Below are 25,343 nucleotides of genomic sequence, written 5' to 3'. Positions count from 1 at the left end.
CCATCTGCACTCATATGTGGGGTTTGTTCCTCCTGCGTCTGGTCATCACAGTTTCCTGAAAGTTATCTAGGAACAAGTCAAGCTGGCCTGGAGATCCCCTACCTCTGCCTCCTGAGTGCTGGGACTAAAGGCACACACCACTACTCAGGAGAACAGAGAGTGTGTGTTATTGGACCAGGCATTAAAGACATTAAGTGTAATTTTTTGTGGGGTCAGTGAATGTTTTCAATATTTAGGGATTAGATTTCAACTATTATATACATATATGCTCTATATCTCTCTCTGTGCTCACGTTCATCCCAAATGTTATTTTTGTTGATTAATTTATTTCTTTGTTGTTGCTTTTTAAGATAGGGTCCCCCTATGTAGCCTTGGCTGTCCTGTAACTAATTCACTATATAACTCATGCCCAGCCTTCAATTTTTTATTTTACAATTTATACATATTTTAAATTTATGAGTCTGAGTTTATGTGTACCATGTGTTTATAGAATTCTGAGGAAGCCAGAGGAGAGTGTCTAATTCTCTGGAACTGGTTTTAACAGGTGCTTGTGAACTACTGTGTGAATGTTGGGAACCAAACCCAGGTCCTTTGCAGGAGCGGTAGAGCACTTACCTCCTCAGCCACCTCCCCACCCCATGGTGAAGGTTGTTTGTTTTGTTTGAGACACGGTCTCACTATGTAGGTCTGGCTGTTGAGGAATTCACAATGGAGACCAAGTTAGACTTGAAGATTTACTTTCCTTCTGGGTGCTGGGATTAAAGGCATATACACCACTACATGATAACAGAGAATGCATGACATTATTATGTGATAGAGATATTAAGTGTAATTTATTGTGGGGGGTCAGTGAAATCTAAGGCTTTATAGTTCTTCAGTGTGTAGTAGTCTTGTGCCTTAACATTTCTACAAAATTACCATTAACAGCTGTGTATGATCGGATGCGAGCAGACCAGAAGAAATTTGGCAAAGCATCATGGGCAGCAGCTGCTGAACGAATGGAAAAGCTCCAGTATGCAGTTTCTAAAGAGACTTTGCAGATGATGAGAGCTAAGGAGATTTGTCTGGAACAGAAGAAACATGCACTAAAAGAAGAGGTAACAAGACTGATCCTTAAAGTTTCAGAGACCATAAACCTTTAAGATCTGCATAAGTTAGATTCTTGATTTTGATAAACATCTTATTTAATATTTTTACATAACTACACTGACTGATTTTACATTGACTACACTGTCAGTTAATTTTATGTGCTTTGTGTGTGTGTGTATCTATGTGCATATTTGTGTATGTGTTGTGTACATGTATGTACAGATGTAGATGTATATATTTGTATGTGTATGCACAAGGCCTTGGGTGTCATTCCTCAGTTGATGACCACTTTGGTTTTTTTCAGAAAGGATCTTTCACTGTCAGTTAAGCTGGGTTAGCCTACCCAGGCATCCAGTTTGCCTGTCTCTCTAGCGCCTATGACTCCATACTTAGGATGTTTTAGTTTCTTTCTGAAGCTGTGATAAAATATAGACCAACAGCTAAGGGGAGGAAAGGATTTATTTGGTTTATTTTCAGGTCACAGTTGATTATCACTGAGGAACTTCAAGGCAGGACTTTGAAGCAGGAAGCTGCTTGCTGTCTTATTTTCTCCACTGGCTTAGGCTCATGTTCAGCTCTTTTGTTTAACTACCCAGGACCACCTGCTTAGGGAATGGTTCTGCCCACAATGGGCTAAGCTTCCCAACATCTGTTAACAGTCATTACAGTCCTTGATGATTGCACGGACCAACCATATAAAGTCACTCAACTCAGAGTCTTTACAAGTTGTTCTAGGCTGTGTCAGGTTGACAGTTAGGACACGTGACTATCTTCTTGCCTTATGGTTCTCGAGGAGTAGGGTCTGTGACCATTACAGCAGGGAATATAGTTGCAGGCAAGTATAACACTGGAGCCATAGCTAATGGCTTACATTTCAATCTGAAAAGTAGCTCAAGGCAGAGAGAGCCAACTCGGAATGGTGATGATAGATAGTCTTGACACTTTACAACCCATTCCCAGTGACACAGGTCCTCCAATAAAGCCTCACTCCCCAGTCCTTTCCAAACAGTTGACCAACTGGGACCAGGATCAAATGTGAGGCTGTGGGGGTCATTTGTCCTCAGGAGCCCATTCTCATTTAAGTCACCCCCCTTTGCAGCCCATTTTTATACTGTTTCTATGAGATAGCGTTTGTGATCGTGCTCAGCCTGTGGTGATCTGGTCACATGAGACTTCCCAGTAGCTTTGTCTAACAGTGGATGGACGGCGTACACCAAGGAACAAAAAGTCCAGTGGAGCTTAATTGTTTCTTGTAAGAAAAGTTTTTCAGGTTTTTGTTTTTGTTTTTTGAGACATGATTTCTCTGTGCAACTCTGACTGTCTTGGAGCTTGCTCTGTAAACCTGCTGGCCTTGAACTCAAGATCCACCTGCCTCTGCCTCCTGAGTGCTGGGCTTAAAAGCATGGGTCAGCACTGCACAGCTGAAAAAAGTTTCTTTGGCAGAATTTTTAATAGTCTTGAGGCAGTAGAACAGTGTTGGAAGTGGCCCTGTCAAGACCACATGCTATTACCTTTTATGTCAGGAACAGGACAGGGTTGGGCTTAGTTCCCTTGACTGTGTTCTGTAAGATGCCCTTCATCACCACCTTGTTCTTCTCACACGGCCAAGGACAGCACTAATCTCACTGCTGCTGCTGATTGTTTGCTTCTAAATGTTAGGAGAGTTTCATTAGAATGAATCATTTCAAAGTTCCCTGCGTTATGATATTTAATAATTTATTTAATCAGCCTCAGCAGTCTCTGCTGCACGGACTGTTTCCCAGCCGTCCTTCCCAAGGTACCTGCAGCTTGAGTTTCTTTAGGCTCTTGGTTCTGTCAGTCTGTCCTGAGGACGCATTTCCCAGCCATGTGTTCCGGGTCCATCCTGTCTACAGTGACTCTTGCTTTCTTCTTCCTTCTCCTTGTCTCTATCTGCTACTCCCAGCCCAGAGCTGAAACTCTACCTATCTCTATTTGCCCCAGCAATTAGCTGTCAGCCTCTTTTATTCAAGCAGTCAGAGAATAAAACTGAGCAAAGTTTACACATCATCATTTGGTTTATGCGAGGAAGTGCTCTTCTGACTGCAGCCAGGCCTTGGAGGCCACTAGCATTTGAGTACATAGCAGCACCAGAGCAGCCCTACACTGGTCTGCAACAGATTGCCTTTACTGAAAAAGCATTCTCTCTCTCTCTCTCTCTCTCTCTCTCTCTCTCTCTCTCTCTCTCTCTCTCATTCACTCTCACACAGCATTCCACTGATAGTTTCTGTAAGTATTAGAAGCAGTAAATGTTAAGACAAGACATACATTTTCAAAAATAAGGACAGTGAATAATTTAGGTATTAGAAACTGGAGATTGAGGAGAGTGTAGGAGGTTAAACCATAGAAGGTGATTTAGATGCTTCTAGCAGACTTGAGTTGTTGAGGTAAACTATTCAGCATGAGTATTTAACAGGTACCAGTGTTTGTGGAGGGCTGGAGAGATGACTCAAGGTTATATATGGCTCCTACTCCTACAGAGGACCTTGTTTGATTTCCAGCATCCACATGGTGCCTGGCTAGCTGTAACTTCTGTGCCAGTGAATCTGTGGCCTCCTGCTGGCCTCTATGGGCACTGCACACGCAGACATGCACACAAATAACATTTAAGTTTTAAGTGTTTATTAAATTTTGGACATTTCTCCTTGCTTTTCCTTATTAATACTTTGGGATAATTGTTTATTTTGGTACATATTATTTTTTTCCTATATGTGAGATAGCATTTCCCGTTGTAACTTTGTCTGGCCTTGAGACTGCAGCCCTCCTGTCTTATACCTTAGAGTGCTGCACGTTATATCTCTGCAGGAAAATGGGGCTTTAGTAAAGGGCCCGTGACTGCGGTTTGTTTGTTTGTTTTGGTTTTGTTTTAAATGTTTGAGTGCCTATGATTGTAAGTGGTTGTAAGCTGGTTATTGTAGGTTCTGGAAACTAAACTTGGCTCCCCTAGAAGAGCAGCAAGGGTTCCTAACTCTGGAACCACCTGTCTAGCTCCACAAACAATTAATTCTTAAAGGTACTTCAGTCCCCCACACTTTGGTGTTATGTTTATTTCTGGTTTCGTTTTCCCTGCCTTTTGGAATTCTACAGAATTCAATTACCCCTCTCTGTCTTAGTAACTCCTCTTGCTGTGAAGAGACACCATGCCCAGGGCAACTCGTATAAAAAAGCATTTAATTTGGGGCTTGCTTACAGTTTCAGAGGCTCAGTCTGTTTCACGGCAGGGAACATGGTGGCAGGCATGGAGCGTAGGTGAGAGCTATACCCTGGTCCACAGACTGGGGACACATTTCCTTCATCTATTCCCAACAATTCCAGTCCTTCTGAGCCTTTCAAATGAGTGCTACTTCCTAGTGACCAAGAATTAAGACATATGAGTTTATGGGGGACATTCTTAAGCAGTCTACCATACCCTCTCAGTTCATTCAACAAAAATAAATGTTTTTCTTAGAAATTTCAGTAAGTGATGGAGATAAATAACTCAATTTACCTCCTGCCCTGTCTTCCCCACATGGGCTGCATTTACAATTTATTCTCTCTCCCTCCACCCCTCTCTCTGTCTGTGTGTCTGTGTGTCTAGGGGGTTGTCATGCCATGGTGTTCCTCAGGAGGCTAGTGGACAACTTTGTGGGGTCACTTTGCTCCTTCCATAATTAGAAGCCTTCTGGAAGGGAAATTTGGTGTTTTTGATTTGGTGTTCTTAGGTTGCCAGGCTTATGAGGCAAGTGTCCTTAGTCCTCTGAACCTTTTCATTGACCCCACACGTAGTAGCCTTTTTAAAAGCAATTTAAAAAAAAAAACAGGAATAACATATGATCATAGACTAAGTGAAATTTGACAAGTACATGTGAAAATGATCTGTGAGTTTGATCAGATTCATGGTGGGCCATTGGAGAAAGATACAACTGACCAAGTATATAATTGACCGAGAGTCTTGGGCAAGACATAGCCTCGAAAGATTTAGACTAGTGTATGGTAGGAGAGGTAAGAAATAGAGTTGTAAAAATGGGTTTCTGTATGTTCTGCCAATGAGTCAGATTTTATCCTTAAGGCATCATGTCTCCATTGTAAGACAGATTTGCTATGGGTGAGCAGTTACTATGGAAACCCTGGGTTCACAAACTTGACGTCAGTATAACATCTCCACGGTGAGCACTCACTCATTCACACTCCACCCCTGGTAATTTGGACCTTTTGCATGGCTATGGATAAGGACTGAATTAAAAGCCATGTGGAGTTAACGTTGCTGCAGTCCGAGCATTTGATAAACGTTAGATCCAAGTTTGTAACACATTCATTTCAAATAGGTTGGTAAGAATGTATGCTTTTATTGTTTTGAGTAGAGTGAGCTGGGCAAAGGTGACTGGATTTATATTATGTTAAAGAAACTGCCATACTTATAGAATTATTATTAGATTTATGTTGATTTTTTTAACTATATTTTATATGTAGCAATACATACAGTTTACATTAAATAACATTTGGAGTAAAATGATTTAAACAGTAAAAAGGGGTAAATTTCAGGCTACAACAAACACTTCCTCCCCCAGCATGACAAGCATGTGTCATGTCCAGATCTTGTGCTCCAATGGCCAGTGGAATTAGAAAGCAAACCTAACTTTCAGAGTCGTTGCCTCAGAGGAGCGACACATGTTGGCTTCTTCTGGATGCAAAAATGTTTTTGATTTTTTAAAAAAGGATTTATTTATTTATGTATATAAGACACATCAGAAGAGGGATCAGATCTCATTACAGATGGCTGTGAGCCACCATGTGGTTGCTGGGAATTGAACTCAGGACCTGGAAGCCCAGCCAGTGCTCTTAACCTCTGAGCCATCTCTCCAGCCTGGGAAAATGGTTTTGTTATTTTAATACTCAGACACTTAAAATCATATCTATCATGAAAAAAGCTATGAAGGATCCAAAACTAGAGAGAGAAAAAAACAAAAAGATGAAACTTGCTTTGTAGACCAGGCTGACATCAAACTCAGAGACCTGCTTGCCTTTGCCGCCTGAATGCTGGGATTAAAGATGTGTACAACCATGCCTAGCCATAGAAAAATTTTTCCTCATAGTTTGCTTATATTTTCTCATCAGTGTACATAGATAGACGAAGCTCACAGGTCATGTTCACGTATCCTTGTCAAATTTCACTATAGTTTACGACCATATCTTATTCATGTTTTTAAAAAAATGGCTTTTTAAAAAGGTACCATTGTGGTATCAATGAGAGGGTTTAGTGGGCTAAATACACTTTATTAAAGCCGTTTTGTTAGGGAGGATAATTCTGTTGTGGGACTTTTATATAGAATTCATAGCACATGAATCCAGCACTAAATAATAATGAGAAGTTAAATAGAATAAAGCCACCTGGTCACATAACATCGAATACGAAGGCTGACCGGATGCTTTGTAGACAACCTGTATTGTTTTGGCTTGGGTATAATGAGCTATTCCACAATGGCAGTTATTAATTTAAAAAAATTAATACATGGTCTCAGTGTATATTCCAGGCCACCCTTGTACTTGGGATTGCAAGTGGATACCAACACTCAGGTCTTACTGACCCAGAAATTAGGCTCTGCTTGTTTGAAAAGAAGGGCCCCTAGCTGCACTCTAGAAAGCAGTCTTCAAATTAGTAGATTAAATCCTGACTTTTCCTTCTTACATTTATATATGAGTCGTTAGCTAAAATTGGACCTGGTCTGGGACACTTTACACTTTGTATTCAATCTCTGAAGGATGTCGGCCCCTCCCACATTTCCCTGAGGCATTTCTACTGCAGTCTCCCTTTATGGAGCTGGTTCCTCTTGGTTTCTGGCTCTCTGGATTTTCTTTTAAGTTAGCCTGTTTGTTGCTTGTGAAGTAGACTTTACCTTCATCTCATTTCTTAGTGTTGACATGGTCCTGAGCTGTTGGAGCAGTACAGGGTGCCAAAGGCAAAGACACCCGCCCCTAGCAGTAGAAAGTGCAGTCTTTTATAAATAGACCTCCAGCGTAGAGAAGGGAGAGGCTGACTAGAGGTCTAGAGTTTGCGAGTCTGTCGCCATTTTCCTTAGGCCACACCCATGATTGTAGTCATCTGCTTTATGTGTTTGTCTGCATTATGTGTCTGAATTCTACAGAGCATTTAAAATATTGCCAGTTAGTCATTCTTGCCAAGTTTATGCTTGTTGTATTTATAATATAGGTATTGTGCTTTATGTGTATTTAACTGTGAGGTACTGTCAGTTGTAATAGCCGTAATTTAAGTTGTCTGCATTACTCATGAGAAAAAGAACACATGAAAAAAATATTAAACCCGTTCCAAGCAAATGCTTTGCCCCTGAAGTCTTCTGTTGGTTAACACAGCCCTACCCAATGCTTTTAGATTAAGAGAGGCTTGTTTTTGTTTGTTTGAGACAAGGTAGTCCTGGCTGGCCTGAAATTTACTTTGTACAACAGAGGATGGCTCCCTGAGTTCTGGAGATTTGTTTAAAAAAAAAAAAAAAAAGTCAGTATTGCATTTTGAAGTGGAAGGAAACGGGAAGAAAAAGGACCAAGTAATCCAGCTCTAAGTGTTTTGTGTTGTCTGAGGAAGAGACTGAAGTAGTAGAAAATTAATGCAATTATTTTGTTTGTAACTCAAACAAGTCACTATGTTATGTACTTAAGTTACTTTAAAAACAAAATTATTGGTAATAAAATTAAAAGGTTAAAATTATGAATTTATATAATTAGAAATGCTTTTCATGAGGATAATGATGAACTTGAAGTACATTTTTCAAATTACACTTAGATATTGATAATCTCTTGAGCAGTGCTCTATTCGACACTTGAATTTTACTCACATTTAAGACTGTGGTGGCTTGAATAAGACTGGTCCCCACAGGCTTGCATTTGGGTGTCAGAAGGATTAGGACTTAAGTACGAGCTGTCCTGAGTGAAATGCTTTCTTTTATGAGAATTTCCTTGGTCATAATGTCTCTTCATAGCAACAGCACATTGACTAAGACAAAGATTAATAAGTTTGTTTTGATTTAAGCTTAGGTTATTTTCGTTATAATTATTAATTGAAGTAGAAGATAGTAAGGTTAACATGCCATTAAGAGACTAGTTATAATATGCCATGAAGAGACTAGTTATAGAAAGCACAGTGACAGTTCAGCTATCAGGGCTTCTGTCTTCTGGTTAGCCCACCCTCTGTAAAAAGCCTGCCTATCAGCACTCACTCTTTTCACAACAGAACATTTAAGCTAGTGGTCTTCTTGATATCTGAGTGTATATATTCTGTGCGTGTGCCCGTGTGCACCTGTTGAAGCCAACTCATTTCTTTCAGCTTTTTCCTAAAAGCGTGTAGGCAAGTTAAAATTGAGTTTATAGTTCCCTATTTCAGTTTTACTTTAGTACATGGAGCACTGAACGTTGTTGTAGAGTATTTAAGATTTGGTGGTACATCAGGACATCTCACAGTGAAGGAATCAGGTTTCAGTGTAATAAAACTACTCCTTGCTAGTAGCTGCCATGCTGACAGAACAGCTCTGGGGCTCAGGTCTGCAAGCTCACTCTTACTTCCCGAGAAAATGGCGGTCTTGTTTCTAGGTGTCATGAGCCCATGACTTGGTATGTATGAAACATTTAACACAATGTCTGGCATAGAAGGAGATTACACAATAGTAACTTGATATTACTCTAAATCTGATAAGTATTTTGTGTAAGTATTATGGATGGGGACAACAAAGAGGAGAAAGATATAATTCCTATGCCTTAGCTGTTTACCCATTTTAACATTTTAATGATCACCAAAGGAAGCTAAGGGGGTTGCTGTCTAAAGATAATGTGGCATTTTGTATGGGCCTTGTCAGAGAGCTCTAACCCCAAGGAGCTTAGATGTGGGCACAGCCTAAGAAATGGATGGGAAATTGAGGTTTTTCCTCAGGCAAGGAGACTGGGTTTGTAATATTTTTTCCTCTTTCATTCCTGGGGATGAAACCTAGTGGCTAATGTATGCTAAACAAGTATTCCACCAGTGAGCCTTGTAAAGACCGCTGTGCTTCTAGGAACTATGCATAGACCCGAAGAGAGAGAAGGGCACCTCTTATACATGAGAGAAGAACAGAAATGAAGCACCAAGTCATAAAGGAGTGGAAAAGCTTCACTATAACTTACACAGAGCAGACTTTCAAGGCCTACATCATAGCTCATTCACATTTAGGGGAACAGTGTAATATCACCTAACATACATGTCAGTGGTTTCTCTGCTCAGTTCAAGAGCAGATGCTAGGTTACAGCCCCCTTTCCACACAACAGACATACAAACGTGGAGCCAAGCGTAGGTGGCTACTACAGAGTGGGAAAAGACAATTACTTTTTAAAAACAAATCTGTTTCATAGAAATATTCCAAAATGCACAACTTGTCTAGTTTCCACTATATAAGTTTTTGATTTATATTACTTTAATTTTTTGCCATCTAATATATCTTTGCAGGAGCTACTAACAAAGGGAATTTAGGTTTTTTCATTTATTTATTTTTATTCATATCAGTATTTAGACTGCATGTTTGTCTGTATCATGGGCATGGTAGGTGTCTGCAGTTCAGAAGAAAGTTTTAGACCCTACTAATGAAGCAGCAGGCAGGTACAAGGCGCTGGGAACGGAACCTGCGGTCTCTGGCAGAACAGCTAGCACTCTTAGCCTCTGAGACATCTCTCTAGTCCCAGTGAAAAATGTAAACTTATACATTTATTATTTTAGATTACTTGTCCAGAAGAGGGCGTCAGAGACCCTGGAGTATGAGCTGTGAGCCGTCTGATAAGGGTGCTGAGAGCCTAGGCTAGCACATGCTCTTAACCACTGTGCCGTCTTTCTAGCTCCCTCCCGAAAGGGAAGTTTTCAGTATTCCTGAAAGCACTGAGGCTGTTCCCACCATTGAGGAATTCCAGCCAGGTCCATCAGGATTTTAGCAAGGTGAACTCAGAGCAGATAAATTCCAGAGAGGTGTTTTTGATTAATATCTATACATTTATTAAAAGATTTAACCAGACTTAGTTGATGGAATTTTTTTTTTTCTGGAGGCAGGGTCTGAGCACTGGTTGTCCTGAAACTAATGATATAGAGCAAGCTGGCCTGACTCATAGGCATCTGCCTGCCTCTGCTTCCCGTCTGTGTGCCCCACATCCGGATGGACCACTCCATAGTTAGATCTAAACTTCTGTCATTTCTTTTTCTGTCTTACTAAATGGATTTGAAGTTTGGCATTAAGAAAAACATTCTAATTAGTAATCTGTATGGATATCTAGATAATCAGGCAGAGTCTGAACTTTTGTTCAGAACGTCTGTTGGTGGTCTTATGTATCTATTACCTTCAAGGGTTCATGCAGCATTTAGATTTTGAATCCCCACCTTTCTGCCATAGAATCTCCTAGAACAGTGGTAATATACCTCCCTGATGTACTGGGTCCAAGTGATGCCAGCCTCACGTGCGGGAGGCATTAAACATTTCTTTGTGTTCTTCCCCTCTGGCCTTTACTACTAAATGCCCCTTTAGTAGTAAAGTCACTTGAAGCCACCAGGATCTCCAGGGCACCTTGATGTCTACATGAGGGTTCTGTGGGGCATTTAAAGACAACCTTATAGTTGCCATAACTGTGGTGTCCTATATTCTGGAAGAAATATTCTTGGAAGAGTATGTATAGTTGGACATGAGGAGCTGGTGTTGTCCACTTCAGTTCTTGAAAAGCTATCCTTTTGGCTTCTCGCGTCTTCTGGAATTGTAGTGTTGGGAGCAGCTTCTGAGTCCTCCCTTCTCCTTACTTGATTATTTCAAATGGGATGAAGGGAAAATCCCTTTCTCTTGAAGACCAGCCACACAGGCTTCATACAAGACACCTGCCACTTGAAAACATTTATGGGTTACTGCTTAGGCCCAACCGAGGGTCTCAAATTCATTTCTGCTACAGACAACAGGCTTGTTACTAAAAATAATATTGACCACCATTCATAGATTGCAAGGACCTTTCACATCTAAACCAATTCTCTCAGATCCATCTACTTAGCGTGTACTCACCTCACTCCAGCCACCAGATCCAGGAAGCTGTGCTGTGACCAAGGGGTGAGGGGAGTGCCAGCTGTGTGGATTAATCACTCTTGCAACCACCTACGCTAGGCTCCACGTTTGTATGTCTGTTGTGTGGAAAGGGGGCTGTAACCTAGCATCTGCTCTTGAACTGAGCAGAGAAACCACTGACATGTATGTTAGGTGATATTACACTGTTCCCCTAAATGTGAATGAGCTATGATGTAGGCCTTGAAAGTCTGCTCTGTGTAAGTTATAGTGAAGCTTTTCCACTCCTTTATGACTTGGTGCTTCATTTCTGTTCTTCTCTCATGTGTAAGAGGTGCCCTTCTCTCTCTATGCATAGTTCCTAGAAGCACAGCGGTCTCACCCCTGCTCCACCTTACGTAGTGGAAAGTAAACCTAGACAGTGAAGTTGTACAAGTAGGCCAGCCCTTTCATAGCTGAGCTGTTCCCAGCTCCCTAACATGTTTATTCTGAGATGACTGTCTCAGTGAGTTGTCAGACTGACCTTGAGCAGACTCTTCAGCAAGCTGGCCTTGAGTTGATCTAACAGCTTCACCTCCTGAACAGCTAGAGCTTCAAGCCTGTGCCACTAGGCCTGTGTTTTCCAGGTGAGCCACAGGCTCCAACCTTAAGTGGCCTTCTCTGCATTATCAGTTCCACACCTAGCTTAAAAGTCTGAGTTTCATTTTTGCATCTTTCATTCATTTGCTTATTCATTTGTTTTGTTTTGTTTTGTTTTTTTGTGGCCCTGCCTGCCCTGGAACTCACTCTGTAGATCAGGCTGACCTCAAACTCAGAGAGATTCCCTGCCTCTGCCTCTGCCTCCCCGGCACTGGGATTAGGCACAGTGCTACCACTGCCTGGCACTAACTTCTTCCCGAGCAGCTAACAGTGCTGTTTTCACTGCAGATGCAGAGTCTGCAGGGCGGCACAGAGGCCATCGCTCAGTTGGACCAGCTGGAGGCGGACTACTATGCCCTGCAGCTTCAGCTGTATGAGGTCCAGTTCGAGGTCTTGAAGTGCGAGGAGTTGCTACTGACTGCACAGCTGGAAAGCATCAGACGACTCGTATCAGGTGTGATGAGCGTGTGGTGAGCGTGTGGCGAGCGTGTGACCACAGACGCCCACAGAGACAGGATGTGCAGACGGTGACCACGGATCCCAGCTGGGCTCCTCCTGAGTAAAACATGTTTGGGAGCAGCCCCCCAACTCACAAGGTTTTGTAAACTCAGCATTCGAGGCTACACATGGCTGTTGAGTGTTTGTAGCAAACCTGCTTTGTTAAAGGAGGCCTCATCTAGAATCAGAGTTCGAAGTTTTACCTGTGTGGTGTGTCGGAGAGTAAGGACTGTATTTACCAGACACCGCTAAACATTGTGCATAATATAGTCTGAGGCTTATTTCCTTACCTTTTAATCGTGACTTAATGAAGAATCTCTTTCTTAACCCCCACTTTTCTAACAGAAAAGCGAGATGAAGTGGTGTACTATGACACTTACGAGAGCATGGAGGCCATGCTGGAGAAGGAAGAGGTGGCTGCCTCTGTGCATGCGCAGAGGGAAGAGCTGCAGAAGCTGCAGCAGAAGGCTCGCCAGCTGGAGGCACGGAGGGGCCGAGTCTCAGCCAAGAAAGCCTACCTCAGGAATAAAAAGGTACTGGCCCGTGTCTAGTAATTCACGTCGTAACGTGAGCTGTCATCATTTAAACTAAACATCCACTGCCTATTCTCAGCTCCCTTCCTTGTTTCTCTTGGCGGTGCCCTCCTTCATACTTCTCAGTGGGTGCACACTAGTGTTCTCAGGGTGACTGGATGGACATGGCTTCCCTGCAGGAGAGGTTCTGACGGGAAGACACCAGTACCACACATGGCCTTACCTAGTGCGGCTGGGGTGTTAAGGGAGTGAACTGATGCACAGTTGCTCAGGGTGAGACAGACTCAAGTGGTCAGTTCTGACTCTCCAGAGGTGATCTGTAAAGGAGAGAGAGAGGAGCTAGTCCTCATTAGCTCACACACACACACACACACACACACACACAGAGAGAGAGAGAGAGAGAGAGAGAGAGAGAGAGAGAGAGAGAGAGGGCAGTGGGGGAGAGGGAGAAAGAGAGGGAGAGGAGGTGGGAGAGATGGGGGAGGGATAAGAACTTACTTGCATCCATCCTTGTATCTTTCACAGAGATGTCTCTGTATAATTTGTTAAAAATGTGCTTAACCAAGGAATCTCTCCCTCCAGAATCTCTATGGTCCTTCTACGTTTCACTTTCATTACAACACATTTTATATTTCTCTAGGAAATTTGTATTGCAAAACACCATGAGAAGTTCCAGCAGCGTTTTCAGAGTGAAGATGAATACAGAGCCCATCATACAATACAGCTAGTAAGTGGGGACTCTTGGGGCCTGGAGACAAAACCTTACTTGTGTGTACTTACTGTGTGCCACCTATAACCTCAGGGTTGTCCACCTGTCTACTCTGTTCCGAGAGATAATGATTCTGAGACTTACATAGGACCAAATGCCTAGGCCAGTTGCCTTGGCTCTGTTCTCTGACTAGCTTCTAACTTAATTATCCTGCGTATTCTTAACTCTGTATGCCGCATGACTTATCAGCTTTAGGCGACTGTCTCCTCAGAGTTCCTCTTTTGCTCCTGACTCAATTCCTCTTTCTATCCTCTCTCTGCACCAGAACTTCCACTTTCCTATTTCCTACCTAAGCTTAATAGACCAAAGACATTGACAGGTGATGCTTCTGTACAGTATAAGAGATTCTACACTTGTGTCTGAAAAGGGATAAAGAGTATGAGAATTCTGTCACTAGCAATTGTGAATGTTATGTTTGAATGAATGAATGAGAGAATGAGAGATCAGTTTTAGGCAAAAATAAATTTCACATAAGAGAGTCCCCTCCTGGGGTTGAGGATTTAGCTCAGTGGTAGAGTGCTAGGCAAACGCAAAGCCCTGGGTTCGGTCCCCAGCTCCGAAAAAAAAGAAAAGAAAAAAAAAAAAAAAAAGAGAGAGAGAGAGAGAGAGAGTCCCCTCCCAGCTGCACCTCCAGCTTTCTGTTCCTACCACTGTTGCACGTGTGCTGGTCACTAGTTGGCATGCTGTTGCTGTCCAAAGTCTGTTGTTATGTTCAAGTTCTTTGCTGGTATTGTGAGATCAGGGGCAAAATGGTGTGAATCTGTCTAGAATCAACCAGGTTAGTTTTACTGCCCTGCACGTGTTTGCAGTATACACATGGAACACACTCATGACTTTACTAATAATGCAGATGTAAAGTTTCAGTTGCTGGACACTTATCCTAGTGATTATATTGTTTTAGGAAACTGCCAAGCTGTTCTTCAGACAGAGTAAATGTGCTAGCGTGCACTTCCTCAGCAACCAATGAGAGCTCTGCATTGTTAGACCCTGTTCAGCTTTTCCTTGTTCACAATGATAGCTGTTCTGAAGGTAGTATTTCAGTGGTTTTAGGTCACATTCCCAAATGACATGGTGTTGAGTGTGGTTTTTGTGTGATCATCAGATTCCTTGCTGGGGATTTTTGTTATCTTTTGATAGGATGTCACGTAGAGCACGACCTTAGAATTGCTATGTAGATGAACCTCCCCCTCCCACTCCCGATGGACAACCACTCTGGGTTTTGTTGTTCACTCTTGAAATGAGTTTTTCTTTTCTCATTGTTGATGTTTTGTTTTGTGTTTTTTAAAGGTATATTTACTTATTTTGTATATGAGTACACTGTGACTGTCTTCACACACATCTGAAGAGGGCATCAGATCCCAGTACGGATGGCTATGAGCCACCATGTGGTTGCTGGGAATTGAACTCAGAACCTCTGGAAGAAGAGTCAGAGCTCTTAACCACTGAGCCACCTCTCCAACCCCACATTGTTGAGGAATTTTAAGAGAGTCCTTTATCAGATGTCTTTTGTGGAATTTTCCCTAGCATATGGTTATCCCACAGTTCCTAACTGTCCTCTTCAGAGATTTTACTTTGAGCAAACCTGAGTTCCTGGTTGCTATTTCCTGCTTTAAATACTGTAGGGCTCTTGTGCTTTACATTTTACACTATGGTCTACGCCCCATTTGAAGTCAGGCTGTATGGAAGTCTAAGGCGTCCACGCCCACTTTTGGTGTGTTATGTCTGCTTGTGTTCCACTGCGTTGCTTTTACCCGTTAGTCAAAGGTGAGTGATCTTGTCTCCATGGGTCTGTTTGGAGCCTGTTTTATTAACCCTAGTCTTTCCCTTTCAGTCTTCCTAAGGTTTAGAATACCACAAGATAATTTACAAGATTTGGATTGACATTGTTTTTAACTTGATAAAATTGAGAATAATATATTTTTATTGAATACAAATAAGGAGTAATTTTTTTATCAGAATTTTATATTTTCTTCATTTTGCTCTTGTAATACTGTGGTGGTAGGTTTTGTCTCTGTGGGGATTAGTAGTATTTGGTACTTGATTCCCAATTGGGTTGGGTGCACTAGGACTTGTTTCTGTGTCGTCTGTGCTGTGACGGGTTATTGCACTGGTACTCTTATGCTGATTGTCCTCTCTGCTTCCACATGGGTTTGTACAGAATTTCATTCCTTGACAATGTGTGTAGCTTTGTTTCATTTTCTTGTCTTACTACATTAGCTAGGACCTCTGTTTGGATCTAAGAAAGAATGGAGGAGGGGAACACCTTGGCCTTTTCCAGGTAGCAGAAAGCTGTCTTCTTACTGTTAGGTGTGGTGCCATGATTGTCACATTGAGGAATTGCTGCCGCCCTGCATTCCCGCTGCTGTTTACCTTGTGTGAGCTACATTAGGAATTTCCTTCCTCCCCACTATTGTACTGTAGCGGCTTCTTTACATAGTGAGTTCTGATTGTGGTGGGTTTGATATATCTATATTTAGTCAACACAAGGAGCTTATAAATATCGAATACCAAAAACACCAGGAAGGCTGTTTCTCTGAGCTTGCCACCACACTTGGGGTCAGTAAACCTTAGTTCATCTCTAGTTCTGTAAGCTAATTTGGTACAGTTTAGCTAAAGCTGCCCCTTATTATCAAAATTAAACAGGAAATTAGTCACTTATCCTTAATCATATGGCTATCTTGGCCAGACATAACAAACTAGTTAATATCCTTTTGCTTTCCATTTCTGTGTCTGTGGGTAAAAGTGCTGTGTGTACTTGGACAAGGGATCAGGTGGGGATTGAGGGTGCCCTGACTCTCATTGCTACCTGTTGTTATTACCTTAGTTACTAACATTCTCTTCTTAAATTTGTCCCTTTTTAAATGACTCTTCCCCAGAGAATTTACTAAGGGCAGAGAGAAATGAAAATGTACAGGGGTCTCAGAGATAAGTGTTGTCTTAAAACTTGGTGAAGCATTAGCATTAGATAGAGCACTTGCTGTGACAGAGTAGAATAGAAACGATGAAAGTCATGAAAGTCACCAAGTCACCGTCAGGCATGTACGTCAGGGAGTGGGAGTTGGCTTCAGGCACGTCCATTTTGAATTACCTCTAACAGTTTCACACTCAAAACATGCAGTCCCCCAGTCTCACAGTGCTCTAAGCTTTGTGTTGGACCTTATTCGCAGTTGCCCTTGCCTGCACTCAGCGCGCTGCATGCTCATGCATAGCTCATGCGCCTCAGGCTGTGCATGCTCAGACCCTGCGGTTATCTCTCTAGTGCCTCTCAAAGCCTCTTTGAAACTAAGCTTATCTTTGTTGAAATTTCTTGGGTGGTATGTCATTTAAAATATAACTCCTAATAGATTGACCATATTGTTTTAACAGTTTTTCATAGTTCATGTTGTAACTTCAGTGCAGCTCTGAGGGAGTTTAACATCCTATAAATGCTGAGAACAGCCCAAAGAAAGTGTGGCTTACTTGCTGACTAGTACTGCCCCTGTATGGTCAGAAACAAGTTGTATTTTCCCATTTAAAACATCCTTCACAGATATGGTGCTGCACAGCTATAATCGCAGCACTTACCAAAGGCAGGAAGATCGCTGGAAAATTGAGATCAGCATGGGCTACATAGAAAGATTCTGTCTTAAATGCAAAACAACAAAACATAATTAAGGTGAGCATGTGGCATATGCCTGTAGTTTGGCAGCCCTCTGGAAGCCGAGACAGAAGGATTCCAAGTTTGAGGTCAGATTTGGCTTCAGCCGTGGCAGTCTAGCAAAACTCTCAAAAATATCAAAGATCACACCAGGCGGGGATACAAGTCAGTGCCATGATTAACTCTTAGCAGAGCAGCCTTTTCTTATGGTAAGGGTTATTAACAGAGACAGAGACTTTGGACCACGCTGTCCTCAGTGGGCTGTCTTCATCACACCCCTGCCCTCAAGGCTCAGGATCTGTCCCTGTGGAAGAGAACTGGAGGGAAAGATCTTAAGAACCAGAGGTGGTTCATTTCTCCAAGGAAACCTTCTTCCACATACAATAGGACTGATCATAGAAACTGTGGCAGCATGTATAAAGTGTGCATAGGTTCAAGCCAGATGGGGTCACAGCATTGACCAGGAAGCTGCCTGCAATTCCCACTGGCAGAGGAAAATTCAGTTTTCTTCAATGGAGTACTACTGGGTGTATCAACCACACTACTGTGTTCCGACTGTGCCTGTCTAATCCCTGTCCTCAGATTCCCATAAAACACTGTATTATTGGGCTGGCAAGGGCTCTGGATAAAAGTGCTTGCCATATATGTCTGTGATCCTAGTTGGTGCCTAAGATCCTACAGTGGAAGAAAAGAACTGATTGTAAAAGTTGTCCTCTTGGGTTGAGGATTTACCTCAGTGATAGAGCGCTTGCCTAGCAAGCGCAAGGCCCTGGGTTCGGTCCCCAGCTCCGAAAAAAAGAAAAAAGAAAAAAAAAAAGTTGTCCTCTTGGGGCTAGAGAGATGTGGCCACCTTTCCAGAGGGTCCAAGTTCAATTCCTAGCACCTATATATGGCAACTCACAGGTGTCTTGAAACTTCTGTTCCAGGGGATCCAACACCCTTATATAGACATATAGTAGTCGGAATACCAATGTACATAAAATAAAGATAGATGAATTTAGAAAAAGTTGTCCCTCCCTTTGAGAGTCTCTCATCTCCCCCATCTCTGGTAGGTTCTGGAGGGTCCCCTTCCTTCTACCTCCCGAGGTTGCCTGTTTTCATTCTCTCTGCTGGCTCTCATGGCTTCAGTCCTTTTCTCCCACCCAGTACCTGATCCTGTTCCGCTCTTCCCCTCCCTGTCCCCTTTCCCACCCAGGACCCTCCCTCCCTCCACCCTCCTGTGATTGCTTTCTTCTCCCTCCCAAGTGGGATTGTGGTATCCTCACTTGGGCCCTTCAGCTTGTTAACCTTGTATCCTGGGTGTTCTGTTGTTTTGTTTTGTTTTTCCTTTGCTAATATCCATTTATTAGTGAGTACATACCATGCATGTCCTTTTGGGTCTGAGTTAACCTCACTCAGGATGATATTTTCTAGTTCCATCCATTTGCCTGCAAAACTCAGGATGTCCTCATTTTTAGTAGCTGAGTAGTATTCTATTGTGTACATGAACCACATTTTCTGTATCCATTCTTCTGTCGTGGGACATCTGGGCTGTTTCCAGCTTCTGGCTATCACAAATAAGCTGCTATGAACACAGAGGAACATATGCGCCTGCGGCAAGGTGGGGCATCTTTTGGGTATATACCCAAGAGTGGTATAGCTGGGTCTTCAGATCTATTTCCAATTTTCTGAGGAATCTCCAGATTGATCTCCAGAATTGTACCAATTTACAATCCCACCAGCAATGTAGGAGTGTTTCTCTTTCTCCACATCATTGCCAACTTGTGCTGTCACTTGCGGTTTTGACGTTAGCCATTGTGATTGGTGTAAGGTGGATTCTCAGGGTCGTTCTGATTTGCATTTCCCTGATCACTAAGGGTGAAATGCTTTAAATGCTTCTTTTCAGCCATTCAAGATTGCTCTGTTGTGAATTCTGTTTAGTCCTATACCTTGTTTGTTGATTGGGTTGTTTGGTTTCTTGGTGGTCAGCTTCCTGAGTTCTTTTTATATTTGGATTTAGCCCTCTATTGGATGTGGGGTTAGTAAAGATTTCTCCCAATCTGTAAGTTGCTGTTTTGTCCTATTGGCTGTTGTTTGCCTTACAGAAGCTTTCCAGTTTCAAGAGGTCCCATTTATTGATTGTTGATCTTAGAGCATGAGCCATTGGAATTCTGCTAAGGAAATTTCCCACTGTGCCAATGAGTTCAAGGTTCTTTCCCACTTTCTCTTCTATTATATTCAGTCTATCTGGTTTGATGTTGAGGTCCTTGTTCCACTCAGAAATGCCCTACAGTGGGGAGAGGGAACTTGTAGAGCCCACCTCCAGTAGAAGACAGGGCATCAAGTGGAGGGATGGGGTTGCCGTTTCACAGTCAGAAACTCTGACCCAGAATTGTTCCTGTCTGAAAGAACTACAGGGATGGAACTGGAGAAGAGCCTGGAGGAAAGGAGGTTCAGTAACAGTCCCAAATTGGGATCCAGCTCACGGGGAGGCTCCAAGACCTGACACTATTACTGATGCTATGGTGCTCACAAAAGGGGCCTATCTTGACTGCCCTACTAAAGACCCAACAAGCAGCTGAAAGAGTCAGATGCAGATAATTTACATCCAGCCAATGGACAGAACCTCGATCATAGGCCACATTAGAAAACTGGTACTCTTCTCTCCCACCATATCGATACTCTACCTCCATCTAGAAATCCCCACTCTAGTAGCCAAGCATAGTGCATGCTGAGTTCAAGGCCAACCTGAACTGTATTGTGAGACCAAGATTGAGGTTCATAGAACCCTGACCTAGCATGAGCTAAAAGAAAAAGGATGCCAGCTCCACCCTTCCTTTGATGTGTGGTGTAAGTAACTGACTCATAATTAGTGACCCAGAGGGACATGGACTTGCTCTTAAACAGCCTTTCTTACTGGCTTGTTGTTTGGAAGATATTTTAACAAATTACATCACTTCTTTAGTGCGTGACCTTGAATGAATTTCTTATGTAAGCATGGTTTACCCCTTTGCATTTGTGCCTATGTTTGATCACACGTCACATGTTGAAATATGTCCTGAGCAGGTTCATGATGCCTGGTGGTGTTGGCACATGACTTTTAGCCCCAGCACTGGAGAGGCAGAGACAGGCATTTTAGTTTATTATGAGCAGTTTTAATTTAGCATCGTGACAAGCAGTGTTTGCCTCAACCTGCTGAAAACCCTTATTGTGTATAATGTAAAGTGATGTGTGATCATTATAGAACAATAAAACAATCCAGAGAGAAGCTACAAGTTAAAAAAATGAATTCCAAAATTGTTGCTACTTTTAGCAAGAGTTCTTAATCATGACTCTGTAGGATAGTTGGGAAAGCATTGAGCATTGGGACCACAATAGATAAATGCTGGGAAGAGGAAAACTTCCTCATATTGCCCTTTCCTGGCGAGTGTGGTACAGATTTTGATGTAAAAACATCACATTCCTCCTCCTGGTTGGGACTCAGCTGTAGAGCTGAGCAAGTGCGTGTCTTCTGGGCTCCTCCTCTGCTCACTTCTTAATTTCTACGTGTTTGTTCCTTTGGATTGGTTGGGCTTAATTTAGGAACTGTTTCAGGACAACGTTCTGATATTTTCTTAAATTCTTGTTTGGAGAATGTCTTCTGGTTTCCCTTGTACAAAAAGAACAGGATAGCCAGCCGGTAGTATTACATGCATTATATCAGGGATATCTCCAAGTTTGAGGCCAGCCAGATGTTAGAGTGAGCTGTAGGACAGCCAGGCTGCACAGAGAAACCCTGTCTCGAGACCACCACCACCACCACCACAGATTGGGTAACCCGAGAGTAGTCACTGCCTCTCCCAACAGCATTTGGAGACACAGCCCCAGTCTTCTACAGCATTGATGTGGTAGTGAGTAAGTGTAAGACCCTCCACTCCTCACTGGATGGGGCTTTCTGTTTGTATTAACAGAAATCCAGTACATTAGGTGGTGAATGTTCTCCTGCCTTTTTTGTTGTCAATCTATTAGATGACCTATTTAAGAAACACCATGCTTCCATATGGAAATTGTCAGTTCATGTTGTCTTCTAAACTCGTTCTTTCCTATTTTGTGATGGTTGACACCGCTTTGTGCTGCTAGAGATAGAACCTAGCAGCATGCATGTGCCAGGGAGATGTTGGGTTCCTGGGCTGCATCTCAGTGCGTGTGATGGCCTCAGGCTCTGTTTCAGACAAGCAGTCACAGTCATCACTACCCTGTGCCATTTCTTACTGTCTTGGCATGGGACAAAGACAACCTGTGCCTGCTCTGTATTGGGCTCACTGAGTTCTCTCTACCCTAATGTGTCCATTCTTGAGGTTCAAATGATTTCCTGTGTGTATGTGGAAATCTTTTATATCATTGGCTGTTCTGGCTATATTTGGAAATCAATTGCTGGTGTTGCTGAGACAAGGCTTCACTCTTGTCCAGACTGACTCAGAATGCACATCATCCTCCCTCCTTGTCCCCCAAGTGCAGCTTGCTGTCCCCCTATAAAGTGTGAGCCACTTTGATTAGCTGCCGTTCTCAGTTCTCAGTTTTGAGCACTCCCGTGCGCAGTGAGGGTTACTGACCACAAGACAAGTCACTGCTTCTCTCTCTCTCTCTCTCTCTCTCTCTCTCTCTCTCTCTCTCTCTCTCTCTCTCTCATCTGCATCCACTCTGGTGTTTACTTTGTGATAAGCCATGGAGTATTTAGAGGAACATCCTCACTGAAGCTGTTCTCTTACTGGTGAGACTTGAAGGGTTTATCTGACATAAAAGGTTTATTCTGTAGAGATAGCTCAGATGTCCAAAGATGACTTGCTGTTCCTCATTCTAGTCAAAATTTCATTGTATTTGGCTATTATACACATCAAAATGTGACTGGAGGTTAATATCAACTTGGTACACTTGAAATTAGCATTTTCTTCTCAAACTTTCTGTTTTCAGTTTTAAAATAGGAAGGACAAACCAAGACTTACCTATTTAGTTTAACTGCCACCCTCTAAAGTGACCAAAATGACCTTGAGAATGATCTTGTTATTGTCTAGGTTTGCTAATAATAGTGTTTGTTTTGTGCCTCTGTTACTCTGGATATTTTAGCTTTTTCCTAAGGTGTTTTTGTTATCCTTTGATGTAAATAATTATTATTATTATATTATCCAGATATCCTATCATCTTTTATTTTTTAATATCCTCTCACCTAAAGGTTATACCCACCTCACATTTTTATTTTTTTATTTTTACCTGTTTAAAGGTAGACTGAGTTCACAACAATCTCTGTCTTGGCTTCTCAAGTATCATAATCACAAACGTGTATCTATCACGGGCCTTGGTTCAGTGTGCTTGCGTGTGCGTGCGTGCATGCTCGAGTGCTAGCGCTCAATTTCATTTGTCTTTCTTAGTCACTTTGCATTTTAGTTGTCTGTGCCAGGGTCTCATTGCACCTGTGACTACACTGGCTGGCCAGCAAACTCCAGGAATCTGTCTGTCTGTGCCCCTTTCCACACATGGCTTCTCAGTTCTCATGTTTTGCAGTAAATGTTTTGCTGATAAGCCATCTTTGTTCTTTTCTTTTCCTCTTATTTGTTTGTTTGTTTTGAGACAGGGTTTATTCTATAGCTACGGCTGTCCTAGAACTTACTATGTAGACCAGGCTGGCCTTGAATCCAGAGAGCTCTCCTGCCTCTGCCTCCTGAGTGCTGAGATCAAAGGTTTGTGCCCTCAGCACCCTCAGCCCACCTCTCACCTTCTGAAGAGACAGAGATCTTTTCCTTGTGGGTTTTGATGTCTTCATTCAGGGCTCACACAGCAAGAACTGCCGTTGTCAGGACTGAGGTTGAGCCATGAGGTGAAAGGGTGAGAGAAAAGAGGTTAATTCCTAGGTGAAATTAGTCTGTGAGAGGCAGTTTTGCTTTGTCTTGTCTTGTCTTAAATATGACTGCTTCGTGAGGTTGTGTGTCAGCCTTGAGCAGGGGTCACGGTAGTCTTCTCTCATTCTGTGTTAGCAGATGTGCAGCTGGGCGAGCCATCTCACCTAACATGATGCAGAAAGGCAGTAACACTTGCTTACCTAGAAAGTCTTTTCATTTGTTTAACTAGAATATGACCTGATGAGTGAGAGTTTCTTATGTAACACTGGGGTGGTTGAGCAGTGAGGAGAAAGTTAAACATGAGTGTTAATATCACAGGAGGCAAGGAATCAGGAAGAGTGTCGGGAGCACGCTTTTCTAATGCTGCTCAACACCGTGTAACATCAGATTATTGACATGGTTCCCTCCCTTCCAAAGGCCAGAGAAATAGAGTGAATTCTATGACAGCCAGAGCTACATAGAGAAACGCTATCTTGAAAAATAAAAACAAACAAACAAACTTATTGCTGTGCTAGTTGCTGATTTTTATTTGAAAACTCACTTATATTTGAGTTGGCTGAATGTGAAGCCAGAAGTAATGCTGACTGAATTTGTTTTAGCCCAAAGCCCTGAGACAAAGCTGTTTGTTTCAGAGAAGTGCCATCTTACTTAGCTGACTAGTGTGAGCTTAGGGAGTGTAGTGTTTTACATTGTCAAAGATTTTTGTCCAATGAGTCATCGTGACTAATTTGTTTGACATACTGGGGAAAATCTTCTCCTTACCTTTTCTCTTGTTGATAATTAAAATAAAGTGGGCACAGCATAATGCACTTACTTTGTTTGTTACCAGAAGAGAGACAAATTGCACGAAGAAGAGGAAAGAAAAAGTGCCTGGGTTAGCCAAGAGAGGCAAAGGACGCTGGATAGACTGCGAACATTTAAGCAGGTAATGAAAATGCAGTCTATTGATTATTCACATGGCTTTTCAGAGAACCATGGGCCTCTGACTGTAGGGCTTCTGTTCAGAGTGCTTCCTGGCCATAGTCGTTTAATTGGCTTCCTTCTCTATGGCCAAGCTGGACATTAATATTCTTCTGACTCCTGGTGCCCCACCTCCTGAGTGTATTAAGAATAGGGTTGGGGATTTAGCTCAGGCCCTGGGTTCGGTCCCCAGCTTCCAAAAAAAAAAAAGAATAAAGTGTCAAGAAAGCCTGGATTATTTTGAATTAAAGAAATTATTAATGGCAATAGTACAAAAACACTTCATTTCACTCCTATCAGAAAATTATCAGTTTTTTTTTTTTTTTTTTTGAAAGGCAGTATAATTAAAAAAGCTGCAGGAGTGGTTCCCGACAGTTCCCACTCCTCGAGGATCTGTGCTCTGGCTGTTACTATGTCAGCCGCTTTCACACACTGTCCCCTTGGCAGGTTGTTACCTGCCTGGCACACACATTGCCTCCCGAGGGCTATGCTATCGTGGCCCCACATCACGCTAGCCCCACACATTCTATAGCCTAGCCTGTCTCCCTGTCACGGACTCTGCTCACACTCCCAACAACCCAGTGAAATCAAGACTCAACAAACTGTAACCCAACAACCAGATTTATATGTTAATACTCAATGTACAATACATCCACACGATAAACTTACAACCAATTGATGAGGATACAAACTGCCCACCTAGATAAGATAAATTTACAGAAATCCATCCTGACTATCTTGACAATTTAGGACCACCCAAGTCTGGGCCATCGTTCTCAGTCTCCATTTTCATTGTCTCCCTCTCCTGCAAAAACTTTGTCCCTGCCTTATTCTTTTACTGTCCAATCATGGCCTTGATCTAACTTGTGCCAGCCCTCACCTGCATAATGACATCAACCTACACCTTGTAAGCCCCCCTCCCCTGCCCCCTTTTTAAAGTTTCTTCTTTTTTTAAGCATTTGAAAATAGTTTCTTAGCTTATACATTAAGTAGTAATATATACATTGGATAGAGTTTATCTACTGTTTCTTCCTTTGAAGATTAAAGTCACGTGGCTAGTTTTCTTGTTTGTGACATGAGGTCTTGCTGGGTAGCCTTGGGTAGACTGGAATGTGTACAGACCAGGCTGGATGCAGACTCAGAGCCCGCCACTTGCCTCTGTGTCTTGGATGCTGGGATTAAACACAAGTGCAGCACAAGGCCCTGCATGTGGAGTTCTTAAGCAGTTGGCCTCATAGGTGAGAGGGGACAAGGCTTAGCATATTTGATAGTAGATAGTGAAGGGCTTGAGGATAATTGTTTGAAAGG

The 25,343-nt window shown here is 42.4% G+C and overlaps 1 protein-coding gene across 2 annotated transcripts in view; it reads left to right on the top strand.

The window, feature by feature from the left end:
* Jmy (junction mediating and regulatory protein, p53 cofactor) overlaps positions 1-25,343 on the top strand; it is a 64,838-nt gene that overhangs the window by 28,001 nt on the left and 11,494 nt on the right. Inside the window, exons 4-8 of one of the 2 annotated variants that reach the window (NM_001433238.1) lie at positions 928-1,097; positions 12,075-12,240; positions 12,630-12,817; positions 13,458-13,544; positions 23,905-24,000. In NM_001433238.1, coding sequence (NP_001420167.1) covers positions 928-1,097; positions 12,075-12,240; positions 12,630-12,817; positions 13,458-13,544; positions 23,905-24,000 — 707 coding nt within the window. The remainder of the gene's footprint in view (positions 1-927; positions 1,098-12,074; positions 12,241-12,629; positions 12,818-13,457; positions 13,545-23,904; positions 24,001-25,343) is intronic. The other variant, XM_087633675.1, reaches the window with a different exon arrangement.

This window comes from Rattus norvegicus, chromosome 2 (genome assembly GCF_021556685.1).
Source record: "Rattus norvegicus strain SHRSP/BbbUtx chromosome 2, alternate assembly SHRSP_T2T, whole genome shotgun sequence".
Taxonomy (NCBI): domain Eukaryota; kingdom Metazoa; phylum Chordata; class Mammalia; order Rodentia; family Muridae; genus Rattus; species Rattus norvegicus.
The sequence above is the reverse complement of the archived record's forward strand: the minus strand, read 5'-3'. Positions and strand labels throughout refer to the sequence as shown.